Source organism: Penicillium brevicompactum (genome assembly GCF_028827555.1).
Source record: "Penicillium brevicompactum strain IBT 35665 chromosome Unknown utg000002l_segment0_segment0, whole genome shotgun sequence".
In the NCBI taxonomy this organism is placed as follows: Eukaryota; Fungi; Ascomycota; class Eurotiomycetes; order Eurotiales; family Aspergillaceae; genus Penicillium; species Penicillium brevicompactum.
In genome coordinates this window covers 2,000,089-2,018,178 of record NW_026623205.1, presented here as the reverse complement: position 1 = coordinate 2,018,178, position 18,090 = coordinate 2,000,089, and the positions used below count along the sequence as shown (strand labels likewise).

The 18,090-nt window shown below is 52.1% G+C and overlaps 8 protein-coding genes across 8 annotated transcripts; 6 read left to right on the top strand and 2 right to left on the bottom strand.

Annotated features, from left to right (window-relative positions):
* Positions 1-571: 571 nt before the first annotated feature.
* N7506_003425 (cupin domain-containing protein) lies at positions 572-1,114 on the top strand (the record flags this gene model as incomplete). Its single annotated transcript, XM_056952720.1, has 1 exon — positions 572-1,114. The coding sequence occupies one exon, from the start codon at positions 572-574 to the stop codon at positions 1,112-1,114; it is 543 nt and encodes a 180-aa protein (XP_056814412.1).
* Positions 1,115-1,418: 304 nt separating this feature from the next.
* On the top strand, positions 1,419-3,072 carry N7506_003424 (putative aromatic-L-amino-acid decarboxylase; the record flags this gene model as incomplete). The annotated part of the gene is made up of 3 exons (XM_056952719.1): positions 1,419-1,467; positions 1,524-2,454; positions 2,514-3,072. The coding sequence occupies 3 exons, from the start codon at positions 1,419-1,421 to the stop codon at positions 3,070-3,072; spliced, it is 1,539 nt and encodes a 512-aa protein (XP_056814411.1).
* A 665-nt stretch (positions 3,073-3,737) lies between these two features.
* Positions 3,738-4,883, top strand: N7506_003423 (uncharacterized protein; the record flags this gene model as incomplete). Its single annotated transcript, XM_056952718.1, has 2 exons — positions 3,738-4,189; positions 4,241-4,883. The coding sequence occupies 2 exons, from the start codon at positions 3,738-3,740 to the stop codon at positions 4,881-4,883; spliced, it is 1,095 nt and encodes a 364-aa protein (XP_056814410.1).
* A 194-nt stretch (positions 4,884-5,077) lies between these two features.
* N7506_003422 (uncharacterized protein) lies at positions 5,078-5,723 on the top strand (the record flags this gene model as incomplete). The annotated part of the gene is made up of 2 exons (XM_056952717.1): positions 5,078-5,456; positions 5,512-5,723. 2 exons carry the CDS (start codon positions 5,078-5,080, stop codon positions 5,721-5,723), a joined length of 591 nt encoding a protein of 196 aa, XP_056814409.1.
* Positions 5,724-7,002: 1,279 nt separating this feature from the next.
* Positions 7,003-9,400, top strand: cat1 (catalase catB; the record flags this gene model as incomplete). The annotated part of the gene is made up of 5 exons (XM_056952716.1): positions 7,003-7,293; positions 7,363-7,588; positions 7,638-8,053; positions 8,107-8,271; positions 8,321-9,400. 5 exons carry the CDS (start codon positions 7,003-7,005, stop codon positions 9,398-9,400), a joined length of 2,178 nt encoding a protein of 725 aa, XP_056814408.1.
* A 288-nt stretch (positions 9,401-9,688) lies between these two features.
* Positions 9,689-13,016, bottom strand: treA (alpha,alpha-trehalase treA; the record flags this gene model as incomplete). The annotated part of the gene is made up of 3 exons (XM_056952715.1): positions 9,689-11,182; positions 11,232-12,950; positions 13,005-13,016. 3 exons carry the CDS (start codon positions 13,014-13,016, stop codon positions 9,689-9,691), a joined length of 3,225 nt encoding a protein of 1,074 aa, XP_056814407.1.
* Positions 13,017-14,424: 1,408 nt separating this feature from the next.
* N7506_003419 (non-structural maintenance of chromosomes element 1 family protein) lies at positions 14,425-15,504 on the bottom strand (the record flags this gene model as incomplete). Its single annotated transcript, XM_056952714.1, has 3 exons — positions 14,425-14,703; positions 14,758-15,344; positions 15,399-15,504. 3 exons carry the CDS (start codon positions 15,502-15,504, stop codon positions 14,425-14,427), a joined length of 972 nt encoding a protein of 323 aa, XP_056814406.1.
* Positions 15,505-16,585: 1,081 nt separating this feature from the next.
* On the top strand, positions 16,586-18,012 carry N7506_003418 (uncharacterized protein; the record flags this gene model as incomplete). Its single annotated transcript, XM_056952713.1, has 2 exons — positions 16,586-16,694; positions 16,745-18,012. The coding sequence occupies 2 exons, from the start codon at positions 16,586-16,588 to the stop codon at positions 18,010-18,012; spliced, it is 1,377 nt and encodes a 458-aa protein (XP_056814405.1).
* Positions 18,013-18,090: the final 78 nt, after the last annotated feature.

The following is an 18,090-nucleotide window of genomic DNA, read 5'->3' as shown; positions in this document are numbered from 1 at the left end:
AGGAGAAGAAATGAAGTTCTCCAAAGGAGGGGAAGATTCTTGCTTGGCTCTGCATATTTTGACAGACCGACCGCCTGAGATATTATTTACTTAAACTATAGTTCGTATAGATCGATTCATTTTATCTCTATGCATAATATTTTGTCGCCTCCTGGGGTCCTTTCTTGCGCTATCACTTAGCGAAGACCTTGAATAAAAAGCCTCTTGTAGTATCTAGGCACTATAGAATCCTGCGAGCTTCACTGACACAAATATCTTGTCGACATGTCGAGATCGGATTTCTAAGCTCCCAGCCTCCAGGGCTTGTCTTGATTGTTTTTGGCCCCCAGCAGGATATGGATTAGCAATCCTCGCTGAACCAAATCGAACTTCCGAGAAACAGGCTGACAAAAAGCATTTGCAAGTTATTGGTGTGCTTTAGTCTTGGGGGGGGAGCTGAAGAACACATAAATAAAGGTGATCCGCAACTGTATACATATCCAACTCACCAAGTCCTATCTCACCTTTCAACTGCTACACCATCATACAATTCCGCTGCTTCAACTCGAGACAATATCACAGAGCCATCAAAATGGACAAACCAATCCGCCGCGTCATCGCCGCCCACGATCCCCAAGGCAAAGCGATCTTCGCCTCAGACGATGTCCTCACCCCCTACGATCCTACCACGGCTCCCGAATTCTCTGTACCAGGTCCAAAATCTGGCTTCGGGGTCATTCAGATCCACCGCTCACGAGGATTCCCCGCGGATAACATGCGTGAACTGCCCGATCCCCACAGGACTCTCGTCCCGCTGGCTGATACCAAAGGTCCTTCCTGTCGGATCTTGGATCTGCCCCCTGCCGAATCCGGCTGGTTCCATCGGACACTCAGTCTAGACTATGGCATCGTGCTCTCTGGCACTGTTGTATTGATCACTGATGGTGGGGAGGAGAAGATTCTCCATCCGCACGATGTGATTGTTTGTCGAGGCGCGAATCACGAATGGGTGAATCGGGGAACGGAAGTTGCCAGGATGTTTGTGGTTGTTGTTCCCAGTCAAGAGATTGTTGTGAATGGAGAGAGACTGGTTAAGACACCTGCTGGAGAGATTTACGATCCTGAGGAGGAATGAAGTAGGGAGGATGCGGAGGATGCGGAGTATAAACGGAGTTAAAATGCAAGATCCGAGATGCCAAGAAGTTGATGGCTCGGAATGATCGGAACCGTTCCGAGCGGAAAGAGAAAAGACGGAATTACTTCCAACGCGCCCTTTGATTGACATTTCTCCCCAAGGTAGACCTCGCATATCCTTAGCATCACTACCACTCTTGCACTCTTTTGAATTTAATCTTTGTGTCAGACTAGACCGCAGTGTATCAATATCTAGTGTGCTCTTCGGCTCAGCTATTCACAGCGCCGGTCACCTGCCCCGCACCATGGACCACGAACAATTCAAGCAAGCGGCTCATTCAGCTATTGATGACAGTACGTGATTCCAATAGATCCGAAAACATCAGAATCTTGAAGGCTGACCTCCGCAGTTATCAACTACTTTGATAGCGTCCCAGAGCGCAGAGTGATTCCAGACATTGAGCCAGGATATCTCCGCCCATTGATCCCAGAAAGCCCACCAGATGAGCCCGAAAACTGGGCTCAGATCCAAGAAGATGTCGACAAGAAGATCAAGCCAGGCATCACTCATTGGCAATCTCCCAACTTCATGGCCTATTTCCCCGCCTGCGTGACATACCCCAGTCTTTTGGGCGAGATGTACTCCGCAACTTTCACAGCCCCAGCCTTCAACTGGCTCTGCTCGCCCGCCTGCACAGAGCTGGAAACCATCGTCATGGACTGGGTTGCCAAAGCACTGGCTCTACCGGAGTGCTTCCACAGCGCATCCGAGACCCACGGTGGCGGCGTAATTCAAAACAGTGCCAGCGACGCAATTGCGACGGTCATCGTTGCTGCGCGCGAAAGGCGCGTGCGGGAAATCCTTCTCTCGGAAGGACTAGAGGATGGTTCCCCCGAGTATGAAGATCGCAAGTTCGATGTCCAGAGTAAGCTCGTGTCGATCGCGAGTGATCAAACGCACAGCAGTGCTGCCAAGGGTGCTTTGGTTGCCGGTACTCGGTTCCGAAGTGTCACTACTAGACTCGAAGATAACATGGAAATGACGGCCTCGGGGCTGCGAGAAGTTTTGGAGAAGTGTGACCGCAGCGGTCTCACCCCGTATCATCTGACAATGACTTTGGGAACGACCAACTGCTGCAGTGTAGATCGATTTGCGGAGATCAAGGCTGTGCTGCAGGAGAAGCCCGCGTGGCAACGCATCTGGGTCCACGTTGATGCGGCGTACGCGGGTGCGTCGCTTGTGGCGGATGAGTTGCAGTACATTACCAAGGACTTTGCGGAAGGTGTTGATAGTTTCAACACGAATATGCACAAGTGGCTTTTGGTGAATTTCGATGCTAGGTGGGTTGATCGACCTACACTCTTTCTTGCTTTTTGACGGTTCATTCTAACCCTCTCAGTGTTCTCTTCGTTCGGAATCGTCTAGATCTCACTGATGCACTGGATATCACACCGGTGTATCTACGGAACCCGTACTCGGACCTAGGCACCGTGATCGATTATCGCAATTGGTCCATTTCTCTCGGGCGACGATTCCGCGCACTGAAGATCTGGTTCGTGATGCGGACCTACGGTCTCAATGGCATGAAAGCACACATTCGCAAGACCATCGGTCTCGGTGATTTGTTCGCTGATCTCGTGCGCGGTCGCCCCGACTTGTTCGAGATTGTCACTAAGCCAGGCTTCGCGCTGACCGTCTTCCGCGTGAAAACCCCGGCCACCCCGGCAGCCGATGAATCTACTGGGTGTGTGTCTCGGGATGAGGCGGCGAACAGCGTGACCAAGAAGATTTATGAGCTCATCAACTCTCGCGGCGAGATCTTCATCACCGGAACAGTGGTTGACGGTGTCTATGTTATCCGCGTGGTCAGTGCCAACACTATGGCGGAAGAGAAGTATATCCGCAACGCATTTGACATTGTGGTTCGGACAACAGAGGAAGTGCTTAAAGAGCAATAGATGATCATGAGAGTCAATGTGTATAGTGTACATCTATAAAGATCAATTGAATGTATTTATTCGGACTATCTCGGAAACAAAAACAAATGAAGAGTGAAACGTCTCTTCGTTTCAGACTGGGCGATATCCGCTGACTAATCGGTTCAAACGGGGATGTGTGGGGATTTGATGAAATCACGACTCGCTAGCTCATTTCTTTTCTTCAAACTTGGCCGTTTTGGGGTCTCCCTTCCGTCTCAGGGGTCATTGAAGGGTGCTTCAACTTATCAATCTCGCTGCACACAGCATCCTGCACACCGAGCGTTCACCAAAGCCTACCGTCCAATCCCTGCATCTCTTCATCTCGATGTCTTGGGATTCCCGGGCTTCCGACGGCAAGAAGTAATGACGATCAACCCAGGTGGACCCGGGAGTGCGCAAGCACGAAACGGTCACTTCTGAATAAACGATGTCGATCCGGGTTTGCCGAGCTGCCTGTTAGGAGGTTCGCTCCGTGGCCAAGATCTTGATATCGAATTCCTTGGTTGAATGGACGTGGAGTGGAGAGGGCCCACGTTCATTTCGGTTCTTGAAGAACCCTACTTGGAACCTCTTGCACGGAATTTCCGAGTTCTCAGCTTGTATATAGAACCGGAAGCGCGCTTTCCGGAGAGATCATCGCCAAAATGTTGACCTCCGCTTTGTTCCTGCTTGCCTCGCTTGGCCTGGCCCAGTCGGCGACCCTCGAGGACCTCTACCTCGAGAACGCGCCCTCTGCGCCGCGCCCATATGTGATCCCGCATTACGCGAACTCGCATGCCGTGACCGTGGGCGATCAGCTGTATCGTTTCACGGTGACTGGTCCTTCATCTGACAACGCGTTCACGTTGATGAGCACCAATGCGCCCGGCAGCTCTTCGCTGGGTGTCTTGCCGCATGTTCATCAGAAGCATTATGAGAACTTCTTCAATTTCAAGGGTCGCTTTCAGCTGTGGGCCCAGAAGGACTCTGCCGAGCAGCAGGCTCGTCTTTTGACAGCGGGTGACTATGGATCAGTGCCCCGAAACACTACCCATACGTTCCAAATTCTGGATCCTGACACCGAGATGGTCGGTGTGATCGTCCCCGGTGGTTTCGAGTAAGTCGTCGCTAGCATTGATCGTCCACGTGGGTCTCTAACATGTTTCAGGGACCTCTTCTACGCCCTCGGAACCAACTATACCTCCGGCACCGACACCCCCTATGTCCCCGCGCACTCCAATAGCTCGTCATCGCCGGATGCTAGCGTCATTTCGTCGCTGCAGAAGTTCGACGTATACGCCAAGCTCGGTTTCGAGCCCCGTCGCGACCTGGTCAACGGCACCGCCCCTGTCGACAACTCTGAATGGCACACTGGCGACAATGCGCTCGGAAACCCTGGCAAGCCATACTTCCTGGCTAACGGCTATGGGCCCAAGTACTTGAGCTCCAAGTACGGCTATCAGGTTGTTCAGCCGTTTGTGACTTCCAAGCAGGCCCAGGATACCAACTACACTCTCTCGACCATCTCTCTCAGTCGCCAGACTAAGGATAATGCTCCCACCTATACATTGGCCGGTGCGACCGCTTTCGAGGTGATTGAGGGTGTTCTCAAGATCCAGATTGGGGATTACCCCGTCGCCACCCTATTCACGGGTGACGTTGCGTTTGTGCCCATTGGCGTGTCGTTCACTTACTACACCGAAGTGGCTTTCACCAAGGTGTTGTATGTTGCCAGCGGCAGCAACGGTGTGGACTCGCAACTGATCAAGGGCGGAAAGACCTGGAATTGGGTTACTTTCCCCACCTATTAGATTCTTTTGATTTGTTTTAAAACAATACCTTTGTATACATATAAGATCAGTCAGATTGAGAAATTCCATTCTCATCGATCCTTTTCCATGCAAGTCTCAGCTGACCGCTCCGACCGTACAATACCCACTTGAGCCTACCCCAACTATACTGCCCTCTTCTCCAACCTGAACACAGAATACAGACATCTCCCAAAATGGCTTTGAGAATCGAACCTGCTACGGTTGAGGATATCCCCGAAATTACTGAGCTATGGTTTACCGTATTCAATGACCCAGTGATGAGCCACATGATGCCCGACACCCTCGCGGTCCGCCAATGGTTCAGTGACACCAACACGACCGACATGCACACCAAGCCCTACCAAAAATACCTGAAAGTGATCGATCCCAGCAGGACGGAAGCAGGCCGTCCTCGGATAGCCGCTTATGCAAAATGGGATCTCAGCATGGCCAGCGAGCGCGGGCCTCGCTTTGCGCCTTGGCATCCTGAGCAACCTGGTCCCGATTGCGACGCTTTCTTCGGGGCTATGGAGGAGAAGCGCCAACGGCTCTACGGGGACCGTAAGAACTTCTGTACGTGTCTGGCCTCCCTGTATACGGAGTACGGAGTAGGATACTAATCAGGTAGATTTGGACATGCTCGCTACGCGTCCGGAGTACCGCCGTCGCGGGGCAGGCTCTATGCTTATCCGGTGGGGGTGCGAAGTGGCGGACCGTGAGGGCGCGGGGATTTATATCGATGCCAGCAAGGCTGGGGCTCCGCTCTATGCAAAGCATGGCTTTGTGGACCATAGTGATCCTGCGGTGGAGAGTGAGATTGCCTCGATGATGAGGAATTGAGGGTGTAGAGATATATTTAGATCTATACAGACCCCGGAATACTCTAAACAAAGCCCTCAAAGCACTCTCATCACATTTCATCACGTTAAAAATAGCTTCTGTAATTTGCCAAGTCCAAAAGGAAGTCGTCCATCGACTGCTCTTCCCGCGCCAAGCATCTCCCGCGAGGCCTCCAACTTCCAACTCCCCTCTGCGATGCGGCGATGCCCAATGGATCAACAGACACCTGGGCAGCATACAACCCCTTGGGGTCTTGGAAGTCCTCATCTAATTTTATTTCCCATGACTTGTCCACCATGTGCCTTCATGTCTTGGCTATCACCAACGGCGCGGTGCGCTAAAATTGGCATCCGGTACTCCATACAGCACCCAGGGCTGTATGTGCGACGTCAGATACCCCTGTCGTTGCTAAACTCGAGGCTCTTCTCCCGAATCCCTACGTCGTGCTCCATACCTACAGCGTACATCGGTCGGGAGTAGATGAACAGGATCAAGCTGAGACAATCTGCGATGTTTCAAACCATCCAGGATGAACCTAATTCCCCTTACCGAGTGGACATCCCTTACGTCAGGGTGCTTCTTCCGTCTGCAGACTCTAGTACTTACCGAGAGAGAGAGACAGGAGCCTCCAGACCGAAATCATGACAAACAAGCCACTGTGGAGAAATCAGGCCATTACCAAGCGTCATGGCCTCGGCCGTCTGCGCTTAACGACGCCAAGAAAGCCCACCTCCCTTCGATAATTGCGCCCATCACTCGACGGGAGGGTTTCTCCGACCCAAAACCGAGTTGCCAAGATCGCATAAATGCATCTGCACCATGCCTATCTCTTGCCAATTCCTGACTTAGCGCAAGGCCGCTTTTTGTCTGCGACAACCAATGACCCCGAGGCATTTGGATTTGGTCGCAAGCTAACGGTCCTGCGGGTTGAAGCATGCTGACTGTTGTCTCCACTGCGCCCTCTCCTGCGATCAATTGACCCACTAACTAAATGCTGCTATTGGAGTGCTTTGAATCTCGTCACACTTGGCCTGGACCTGCGTGCTGAAATAATCACTCTTCTGGTTGGAGGATGGCCAGCCCGTACTTGATCAATAATACGCCCATGTGGTAGGTTGCACTACACCTTCGCTGAGCTTCTCATTGGCTCGTTGCAAAAGTTCCCAATGGCTACGTCGATTCTGTCTTAATGTATAAATCAACTCGGGGGACCTGCGTTTCATGTGAACTTGTCCAACTCAATTGAATTTTTCTTTTTCCCTTTGGTGTCCCTTTTGCCATGCACGTGTTGGCCCTCGTTACCGGCCTGGTTGGCATTGCCAATGCCGCCTGTCCTTACATGACTGGTGAAGTGGACAGTCGTGTCGAGCGTCGTTCAGATGGTGATGCTGCTGCCGATACTGAGGAATTCCTGTCTGCCTTCTACCTCAAGGATCAAGATGTTTACTTGACTTCTGATGTCGGCGGTCCCATTGAGGACCAGAACAGTCTGAAGGCTGGTGAGCGAGGTCCGACCTTGCTCGAAGACTTCATTTTCCGTCAGAAAATCCAGCGATTTGATCATGAGCGTGTAAGTGATTTTTTTTAATCTATTCAATTGAAATAAAAAAAGGCGTATATTTACAAGTCTCCTCTTTAGGTCCCCGAACGCGCTGTTCACGCCCGAGGCGCCGGAGCTCACGGCACATTCACTTCCTACGGCGACTGGTCCAACATTACCGCCGCTTCGTTCCTTTCCAAAAAGGGAAAAGAGACACCCATGTACACGCGATTCTCTACTGTTGCTGGAAGTCGTGGAAGCGCCGATACCGCACGCGATGTGCACGGTTTCGCGACTCGATTCTATACCGACGAAGGAAACTTCGGTACGAACTATACCTCCCCTACAAATGCACACTGCTAATTTATGCATAGACATTGTTGGAAACAACATTCCCATTTTCTTCATCCAGGATGCCATCAAGTTTCCGGATCTGATCCACGCCGTTAAGCCGCGTGGCGACAGTGAGATCCCTCAGGCTGCTACCGCGCATGACTCCGCGTGGGACTTCTTCAGTCAACAGCCTAGCTCTCTGCATACCCTGCTGTGGGCTATGTCAGGCCATGGAATTCCTCGCTCTTTCCGCCATGTTGATGGTTTCGGTGTCCACACTTTCCGTCTGGTCACTGATGATGGAAAGACGAAGCTGGTCAAATTCCACTGGAAGAGCTTGCAGGGTAAGGCTAGTATGGTGTGGGAAGAGGCCCAGCAAGTCGCTGGTAAGAACCCGGACTATATTCGCCAGGATCTTTTCGAAGCTATCGAGGCTGAGCGTTTCCCTGAGTGGGAGGTGAGTGCTATATTTCTTTTCGCATGGTGTTTTCATTGCTGACAGTCTTTCAGCTTGGTGTTCAAATCATGGAAGAAGAGGACCAGCTTCGCTTTGGATTTGATCTTTTCGATCCTACCAAGATTGTTCCCGAGGAGCTCGTGCCTGTCACTCCTCTCGGAAAGATGCAATTGAACAGAAACCCTCTGAACTACTTCGCCGAGACTGAACAAATTATGGTATGTACCAGATTTTCCAAACAATGAACAAGTCGCTGATATCTTTCAGTTCCAACCTGGCCACATTGTCCGCGGTGTCGACTTCACAGAGGACCCCCTCCTCCAGGGCCGTCTCTTCTCCTACCTGGACACTCAGCTCAACCGCCACGGCGGCCCCAACTTCGAGCAGCTGCCCATCAACCGCCCCCGCGTCCCAATCCACAACAACAACCGCGACGGCGCAGGCCAGATGTACATCCCCCTCAACAAGGACGCCTATTCCCCCAACACCCAGAACGCCGGCTCCCCCAAGCAAGCCAACGAAACAGTCGGAAAGGGCTTCTTCACCTCCGACAGAAAGACCAGCGGCAAACTCCAGCGCAGCGTCAGCTCCACCTTCGAAGACGTCTGGTCCCAACCCCGACTCTTCTGGAACTCTCTCGTGCCCGCGGAACAGCAATTCGTCGTCGACGCAATCCGCTTCGAGACTTCAAACCTCAAATCCTCTGTCGTTCAAAACAACGTCATTATCCAACTCAACCGTATCAGTAACGATCTCGCTTCTCGTGTTGCGGAAGCTCTTGACATCTCCGCCCCGAAACCAGATGATTCCTTCTACCACGACAACACGACCGCACACATTGGTGCATTCGGTCAGAAGTTGAAGAAGCTTGATGGACTGAAGGTTGGAGTTCTGGCCTCTGTCTCGAACAAGACTTCCATCGCACAAGGCTCCAAGTTGCAAAGTCTTCTTAAGTCCGCCGGCGTTGACGTTGTCGTTGTCGCTGAGCGACTCATTGAAGATGTTAACCAGACTTACTCTGGCTCCGATGCTATTCAGTTCGACGCTATTGTTGTTGCCGATGGTGCGCAGGGTTTGTTCGGTGGAAAGAGCTTTACTGGGAAGCCTGCTAAGGGTGCTGCATCGCTTTACCCTGCTGGACGGCCTTTGGATATTCTCCTTGATGCGTTCAAGTTTGGAAAGCCTGTTGCTGCGCTTGGTGGTGGTAAGGCGGCTTTGCGTACTGGTCAGATCTCCACTGAGCGGGATGGTGTTTACGTTGCTGAATCTGTTGAAGATTCGTTCGCAAAGGATATTAAGGAGGGTCTGAGCACTTTCAAGTTCTTGGATCGCTTTGCTCTTGATTAAGTAAAGTATGTATTATGATGATGGTTTGCACAGAGTACAATTATGACACCCAATTTATGTTCATTTTGAAGATGTCTACGCGAATATCTGTTTTTTGCTCATGCTGGCTCGACTTGTTCCTTTGTAGGCTCCGAGTCATCTAGTTTCAAAGTTACCATGTTCTATTTGTTGTAGGTAGCCATAAGCGAAATTGATCAGCAAAGTAGCAATGAGCCCTGGATGGCAGAAGCAAGTTAGATTCTAAATGTACAAATGAACCCTATCCTCTGAAAAGAAAACATTCAACATCTAAAGGCGAGGAGTAGCACGCTTCACACGACGTGCAAAGGAGCCTGCACTAGAAATGGCACCTGCGGCACGAACATTCATAGTTCTCTTGGTGGACGCGGAGTCATCCTTCTTCTTCTCATGACCAATGATAGCCCACTCCGCGACAGTAGCTCCAGTTCCGTTCTTAGCCTCGACATCTGCGGAGCCCAGAGCCTGGTTGCCGACGATAAGCAGCGACGCATATCGGGCTGCAGGTACAGGCGAAGACAGAGTCACATTAGTTGTGTTGCCGGTGGGAATGGCAATAATGTCAAGATTTGTAGTGTCGGCGTCATATGGGTCTGACTGGGTGATGTGGGTCAGAGAATGGACAATCCTGTAATCGGAGCTCGGGGACGAGATGGCCTGAGCCGGATTTTGGAGGGTCTTGTTGTGGAAGATCACTGTGGCGTTGACGGGAGGCGCTTGGGCCCAGTCGAAGTAGAATCCTGAAACTAGGGCGCCGGCTTCATCTTCGAAGGACACTGTCACGGCGCTCACATCGGAGGCCAGTTCCGGCTGCCACTTTGTGGAGGTCGCGCCGTCCACTGCGGAGATGGGGAATTGACCTGGCTCGAATGCATCGGTGGAGACGACGGGCTGACATTGCACGAGATTGCCGGCGACGGTGTTTTCTGTGCCACTTTGGCGGTTGGGAATGATCACCGATCCCTTCAGGGGAAGGTGGTAAGTCACAGAATCGCTCTCGGGGCCGGAGTGAATTGTGATTGTCTTATTGGCGAATCTTTGGTCGGCAGTGTCGAGAGGTGGAGTTCCGGTTGCATGGCTAAACGTCGTGTGGGTGTAGTTAGACCACGCGGAGATGGGCCATCCACGCCAGTAGAAGGTGCGATACTTCAAGTATGGGATCTGGGGAGGCAGGTTGGGGTCAACATGGAGGATGTCATCTGGACGAAGTCGCAGTCCGAGGTAGCCGTAGATGGCAACTTGGTTGGCGCCTCCGTGGCCAGTAAGGAAGGGAAACGCGGGATGTGTGCCGCCGTTGATCGTGGTGTTGTCGACCAGCTGCTCCGACATTTGGAAGAAAGGAGCACGCGTGTATGGCGCAAAGGAATATTGGCCGTATGTGTATGATGAACAGCCGGAGGGTGACATTTCGTTCGCGACGACAGCGAAGATAGCCCACGTCATGGCTGGACCATCTGCAGACTGTTTGGCGGCATAGTAGTCCAGATCGTCCAAGGAGTTCTGTGTGGTATAGTTGGAGGTATAACCGAGTGGATATGTGACCATAACGACGTCGGCTTGCTTGACCACAGCACTTCCATTCATGGTAGTGTACTCGAGAGTGACGTCATTTTCGCGAAGGACGAGTACATTTTCGGCCATGTCATCCCAGGTCGAGTTCTCCTCAAGTCCAAACTGTTGACGGAATGAGTTGGCATGTCGAAGGGTTTCAGCAACCATCGGCATCGTGAAGCCGCCTGCGTCAATGTGGTTTGCATATTCGTCCTGATCATGTTAGCAAAATGTATAGTGAAGGCATTCAAACACAACTCACAGGGTCAGTCATGTTCTTCATTGTCCAATACGATCCGTTGCGAACTAGGAGGTCGGCGTAAAGTGTGGCGGCGGAATCATATATCGGGAAATGCTCTTCCTTGAAAAGCTGAGTGTTTCCACTAGCAACCCATTGGTTGACCAAAGAAATACCGATATCACCATTGAGGTGATACTGGTAGTCCCAGCAAGCACCAGTTGCAGTGCAGTTTCCAAAACGGCCACTTGTCCAGGGGAAGATGGCGGCCGAATCACTAAAGCGCGTCTGGTTCTGGGAGCCCGTGAAGGACGTTTGTATGTTCTCCTTTGCCTGAGCGTACTTCTCCACGCGGAAGTTGGTAAACCTCTGAGCTGCCTCGGGGTGAGAGGTAACAAGACCGGGCTGCATCCAAACGTCTGCATCCCAAAAGACCTGACCGCCGTATGATTGAGAAGTTAATCCACCGACTGAAATGCTGTCCACATTAACTGGGGCCCCATTCGTTTTATTGATTGCGTTCTTTCCAACAGTGTTCTGCAAGAGGTAATAGGTGTTTACCACAGAAATCACGGCATAATCAATGATGTTAGTGTCGGCCGGAAGGGTTCCATTGGGGAATGCGAAGCGGTCGACGGAGCTTTCGGGCATAACGCTTGCCCACTCCACAATGTGAGATCGAAGTGATTTAGCATAGCCGTTCTTCAGCGCTGTGGCAGCCGCAGTGCTGGCGGTCTTCTTTGGATCTTCGAAGGCGTCCGTTGAGGCACCACCGACAAATTTGGTCACACGAACCACTTGTCCTGGCTTGAAGTTGACGTTCACAGCCTGCGCAATGGACGATTCATTGGCATGGACATATGGCTTGTTCTGGACGATCTTGCGCGATGAGAGATCAACATTGGACGAAGCAGTGATGTTCGTGTAGATGTAAGCCGTGACGTTTGCGATTCCATTCGGTCGGACTGCTGAAAAGATAGCACCGTTGTCCTCCCCGGTCTCCACGAAGTCAGTGCGCGATGCGGAGGCTCCATCGATGACGTTCACAACAGTCGCATTTGCTTCCTTGGATGGAATGATCTCCAAGTCGACAACAGCCTGGTTGACATACAACTTGTGGGCAAACAGACGATAAGTGATCTGGTACGATCCCTTATCCCCCTCGGGAGTCCAAGTGTACGACCAAACCAAGACACCTGCTTGGAAGTCGTATGTTGTTCGGAAGTGAGAGATGGTCTTGTTGTCGACCGTCGCGTCCAGATAAGTATCGTCACCAAGATCCAAAATGAGTCCAGCCCAGTGGGGAACACCGCTGATCACACTGTCGTCTCCATACTGAGACAGCCATGGGAAGTTGCTCCCATTGGTAGTAGGCTGCGAGTCAAAGAAGCCACTGATTGTAGCAAATGACTGGCGCGTAGAGAACAATGGCCAACCCTCGGTTTCCGCGGGATCGTCGATCTCGAAGAATGGACCAACGCTGGCAACGTTAATACCCAAGTATCCATTGGCCACAGACCCGCGCGATTCGTAGCGACCCTGTTCCAGGTTGGTCGTGCTCAGCAGCCAGTTGTCATCGTCCCAGGTCACACCGTCGAACCCTGTTTGGTACAAGTTTCGGCTGAAATTAGCTGGAGAGTTTGGGCCCGTGTACTTCTTAATATTCTTGATAATTCGGCTATTAGGACCAGCGGTAGCCGAGCCAAGTTGTACGAGCAGCGGCAATACCGCACATGTCAATAACTAATGAGCATGTTAGCTGCAGCCAGATCGGAGATGAAGCGATCGTAGACTCACTGAGAACTGCATTTTGCAGTGACACCGTCTTGTTCACCAGTCTAGAACGATGTGCGTGATATGGTTTATCGACGAGGTTCAGACACGAAAAAGCGATGCAGGAAAGACAGAGAGTTAAATGAGTTGAATTCAGAATGCCGATCCAGGCACATGGCGATTGTTAAATGCTCAGACCCCCATGGCAAAACGTGGGGAACCGGCAGTGACGCGAGGGCCGTTCACGGGGTAATACGAGAGACTGACCACGGAAGCCAGTGACAGCCGTCAGCCAAGGGAACAACAGTGTCGTATGAGGCTGCCTAGTGGCTTCGACGCCTAAACGCTTCAACGGAAAGACCGGGAAATGCGGGGACGATCCGAACAAAGAGGCAGGAGCATTGGCTGTGGCAGCCGAAGGTTTTCCGCTCGGCATCCCCCACGGGCAGAACTTGCCCGAGTTGGGACGGTCTTCCCCAGATCATCGTCATCGATGTCCCGCAGAAGGTTTGGCGCGAGTGTCTTTTGTGGGGGTCTCGGAAAACCGACCTTTCCGAGCGTTGGATGTGAGGTAATGGCCCGATGAATGTCCGTTATTCACCTCACCGATATATGTGAATGGCAAATGGTATATAAATGTGCAGGATTGCGAGGAACTTGGCGAACTTGGCGATGGAAGTGTCGTTGACTTTTGGTTGTGATGGCCTGAATTCTGAGGTGTCCATTCTATCTCGATCCTGTCGGCTTCGGGCTCCCTACCTCATCCTCTAGCCTCATCTCCCAGCCTTTTGCACGGTCGGAGTTATACTACGAGGTTCCCAAACGCGCGAAGTCGAAAGGAATGTAAATATTACAAGACTCTTGGCGGCACTTGATTTATATTCAACGCAAGGGTTCGGACTTGCTCATGCCTCGCGTATATTGCCAGCGAACAAGTCGGCAGAGCTACATCAAATCAGCCGAAGACCGAGAGTCGAGTCAACTAGTGGGGGTTTTCAGAAAATTAACGGGTACATGAAAAGTGATCTTCAAGGTCTCGTCAGATATTATGCAAGGGTGCAGTTTTGATGGTCAAGGGCGAACGACGTGGCCAGCTATAGGAGCCTACATCGTTGGTTCCAAATTTCAAAGAGAATTTCCCATAATTTCGTTACTCCGAGCCCTGTCCTTGCGGTGTCACCGGAGGTGGTGAGAAAGGCCTGGGGCACAGAAATGCACTATTTTATGACGCTTTGCAAAATCTCAACGTCTTGGGTAGTGTGCAATCGCTAGATACCAAGTCTCTCGCGTGAGGGAATTGCACGTGGGTATGAAGGGTGTCGTCTCGTCGTAGTCATCCAACTGAACGTCCAGATCAGATGATGTCCAATATGGCAGACAATTCAATGGTCGCCAGTACCAAGCAGAGTCATGGACCATAATGCTAGTCAAAACACGATCTCTTCTAGTCGCTGTCCTCATCCATATCATCTTCGGGGATCAGTCGGCTAGGGGTGGATCGTGTTGAGGGTTCAACCGAGGGACGAGTTGAGACAGGCGTCCGTCTTGGGGCAGCGCCGCTCGGCCTCGCGCTGGATGTAAGGGCTCTTTCACCCACGAAGTAGTCCCCGGGCCAGTCCGCCTTACATACAGGACATTGCTCCGCCTGTTGCATCCGGAAGAAGTTGCGCATGCAGTGATCATGAAGTCTGCCACCACAGTGAATGTCGGCGCAGCGTTGGCCCTAGTTCCGCCGTCAGATCCGTCTGCCGTGCACGAGGTAAGGTAGGTCACTTACCACGGTGATGAGGTCTTTGCATGCAGCACAGAACTTGATTTTGGTCGCACCGTCGTCATTGTACTCATTTACCAGCCACCCCCGCAATTCCATCAAGGCTCGAGGCGTAAGGGTCAGGTACCCCTTGCGGCTCTTTTCGAACCAGCCCTCTTCGATCAGGTGTAGGATCATCTTTTCTGCTTGTGTCATGGTCAAGGATTGGGATGCTGCGCTCTGTGTTTGCGTTGGTTCATCGGTAGGCGGGTTCGCATTGGCGGGTGCTTTGTGGAGTCCCACGGCTTGTAGTTGTGCCGCGCACAATCCCTCGGTTCGAACTGTATTGTTTGTGTGGAACATGTAGTCCAGGAGACGCTTTAGGAAGGAAATCTCGTCCGCGGTATACGTTGTAGCGAGCTGGGTCAACGGATCACTGGTATTGTTGACGAGCGCCCATATCCGTTTCGGTGGAGCGTCCTCTTGGGCTGATTGAGGGTCCTGGGGCAGGGAGCTTCGGATCTCGAAATCAAATGGTGAAATGGCTTGATTGGCTGCGTTGAGATAGGCGTAAAATTGTTCATCGGTGACGTTTGAAGGATCAACTCTTTCACCTCCTGTTTCATTGTCAGCGACGGAGCCTCACCGAGTGACGCAGGGTGTTGTACCAACTGACATGATGGCAGCCAAGAGAGGCTGGGCATCTTCAAAGGTCATGGTGGAGCGGCCCATGAAGGCCTGCAAAAAGGCACGGTTCCGATCATCGTATCCCATCTTGCGACGGTTTCTCAAAGACCGGTGGACGCGAAGTGCTCAGACGCGATGCGCGAAAAAAGATAAGCGATAAGGATATTGGTTCCTGAGGCATCCACTGTCGTTTTTCTGGTTCTCATGCAATTAGACCCTCAGAAACATGTGAGCTGCATACCCTCGAGGTCTGAATGTACATCTGAACAGTTGGGAGTATGTTCGAACAAGAAATAATCCAGCTGTGTCTCTCCTGTTGAGACAAAGAAATGGCACATTTGCCGGGTTTGTCTGGTTTGCTTCAGCCGCGGTGGCACAAAGAACCCTGCCCAAACACAGTCTCTTGCGGAGAAGACCTTTCCCACCTGGGCACAATACGAGTTTACGACACATGGCGGTCCTCTCTCGATTCCGTGGAGAGTCTTGCAGCTTGGCGACCCTGCAATGTCTGATCTATTTGCCCCAGTACCACTGCCTCCGAGTACACGCTACAGTGTGAAAGGAAACAGTCCGTGATTGCATCCAAACCAAGGACGGCACTGTATAAGGGCGTGATATCATACGAGTATACACAAACCATGATCGACCCCATGAGATCACCTGTGTGACGATTATCGTCCAATTGAAGCCAACCCCAGCCTCGGCCATTCCTAGCCGATCGCACAGCGGTGAAAAGGCAGGCAGGGAGGCCAGACAAAAAATCTGCACAAGCTTCCCAGCTGACAATTGTGCTGAACCCCATTGCCCTCAGTGGTTGCACTACAGCCCGTAGCTCGCATGGGTTGGTTCCAGCGGACCCATCATGGCTGCAGATGGGACCCAGATAGTCTCATGCTTTCCCTATTGTGGTGCGATCGGCGCCCGCCAGTCTGCGCTATTACATCGCAATCGTGCTGATCTCTTCAGCTCGCCCCGAACCTATGGTGAACGATGGAGTCGAGCCCGAGCGCCACTCGATTGGATCTGTCGAGCTGCAAGCTGAAGAGATGTGCCTTTAGATCCAGTTTCCCCCGCCTCCCCCCCGTGTGTAGAGCTTTTTAGTTTCCTTCTCCCAGTTTCCTCCTCTTCTCTAGTGTTTTGTGTATTTTAGTTGATACCCTCCAGCGTCATGCCTTCTACTATTCCTAGCCCCGCCGGAGTTCCGATCTTGGGTAATGTTTTTGACGTTAACCCCAATGAGACATGGAACTCTCTAAACAAGCTCGCCAGAGAATTTGGTAGGTCGCCCACGACACTCGACCCTGACAATGAGGTCATTTGTGCTAAGTTGATGCAGGCTCTATTTTCAAAATCAACGTCCTTGGACACCAACTCGTCTTCATCGGTAGTGTCGCCCTGTTAGAGGAGATTTGCGACCAGACCCGCTTCCGCAAGTGCGTGACAGGACCTGTGGTGGAGATTAGATACGCTGTCAACGACAGTCTGTTTACCGCATACGATGATGAGGCCAGCTGGGGCATTGCCCATCGCATCATGATGCCTCACCTCACACAGTCTGCGACCGACAGCCTTTTCGGCGACATGGCCGAGGTCATCCCCGACCTCACCAACAAGTGGAGCAAGAGCCCCAAGCAGCGCACTTTGATCACTAAGGATCTCGACCGTCTCCTGCTTGCCTCGTGCAAGCAGTGCTTCTTTAACCAGCGCGTGCATGTTCTCGAGGGCGCCGAGCCCCCGATGATTAACGCCATGGAAGCCGCCACCATGGAAGCGATGAAGCGCCCTACTCGCCCCGCCCCGTTGAACTGGCTCTACCAGCGTCGCTTCGCAAAGGACACCAAGATCATGCGTGACTTCTCAGCCGAGGTCATCAAGATCAGAAGAACTCAGCCCGAGACCGTTCGCAAGGATATCCTCGATGCCATGATCAATAACAAAGACCCCCAGACCGGCGAGAAGCTCGCCGACTCCCAAATCATCGATGAGATCATCTCTTGCTTTATCGGTGCCGCCACCGCACCTAACCTCATCGCCTTTGCCCTATACTACCTAATGGAGAACCCCTCCGCCGTGGAGAAGGCCCATGAGGAGCTCGACCGTGTCGTCGGCGACGGCAAGATCGACCTCGAGCATCTGAAGGAACTCCACTACGTTGAAGCCATCCTTCGTGAATCCATCCGTCTCTCCGCCCCTGCCCCCGGCTTCAACATCGAGCCCATCCCATCCGATGACAAGAGCCCCATCCTGCTCGGTGGCGGCGAATACCAGATCCCCCACAACCAGCCCATGATCGCGGTCCTGGGCCAGGTCAACCGTGACCCGGCTGTCTTCGAAGACCCCGAGGCTTTCAAGCCTGAGCGCGTGCTCGGTGAGAAGTGGGATCAGCTTCCTGCTGCGGCTAAGAAGGGCTTCGGTAACGGTAAGCGCGAGTGCATTGGTAAGCTCTGGGCTTGGCGCTGGTCGTTCTTCACTCTCGCTAGTATCCTGAAGGAGACTAAGTTCGAGTTGGCGGATCCCAACTACAAGCTTGAGTCCAATGGTGCGTTCAGTGTGAAGCCGCTTAACTTCTATGGTCTTGTGAGCCCGCGCAAGTAGAGCGGATGAAATTGTCTATATATTAGCTTTTATGACTCCCAGAATGATATGATATTTTTACGTTGTTATTTATTACTT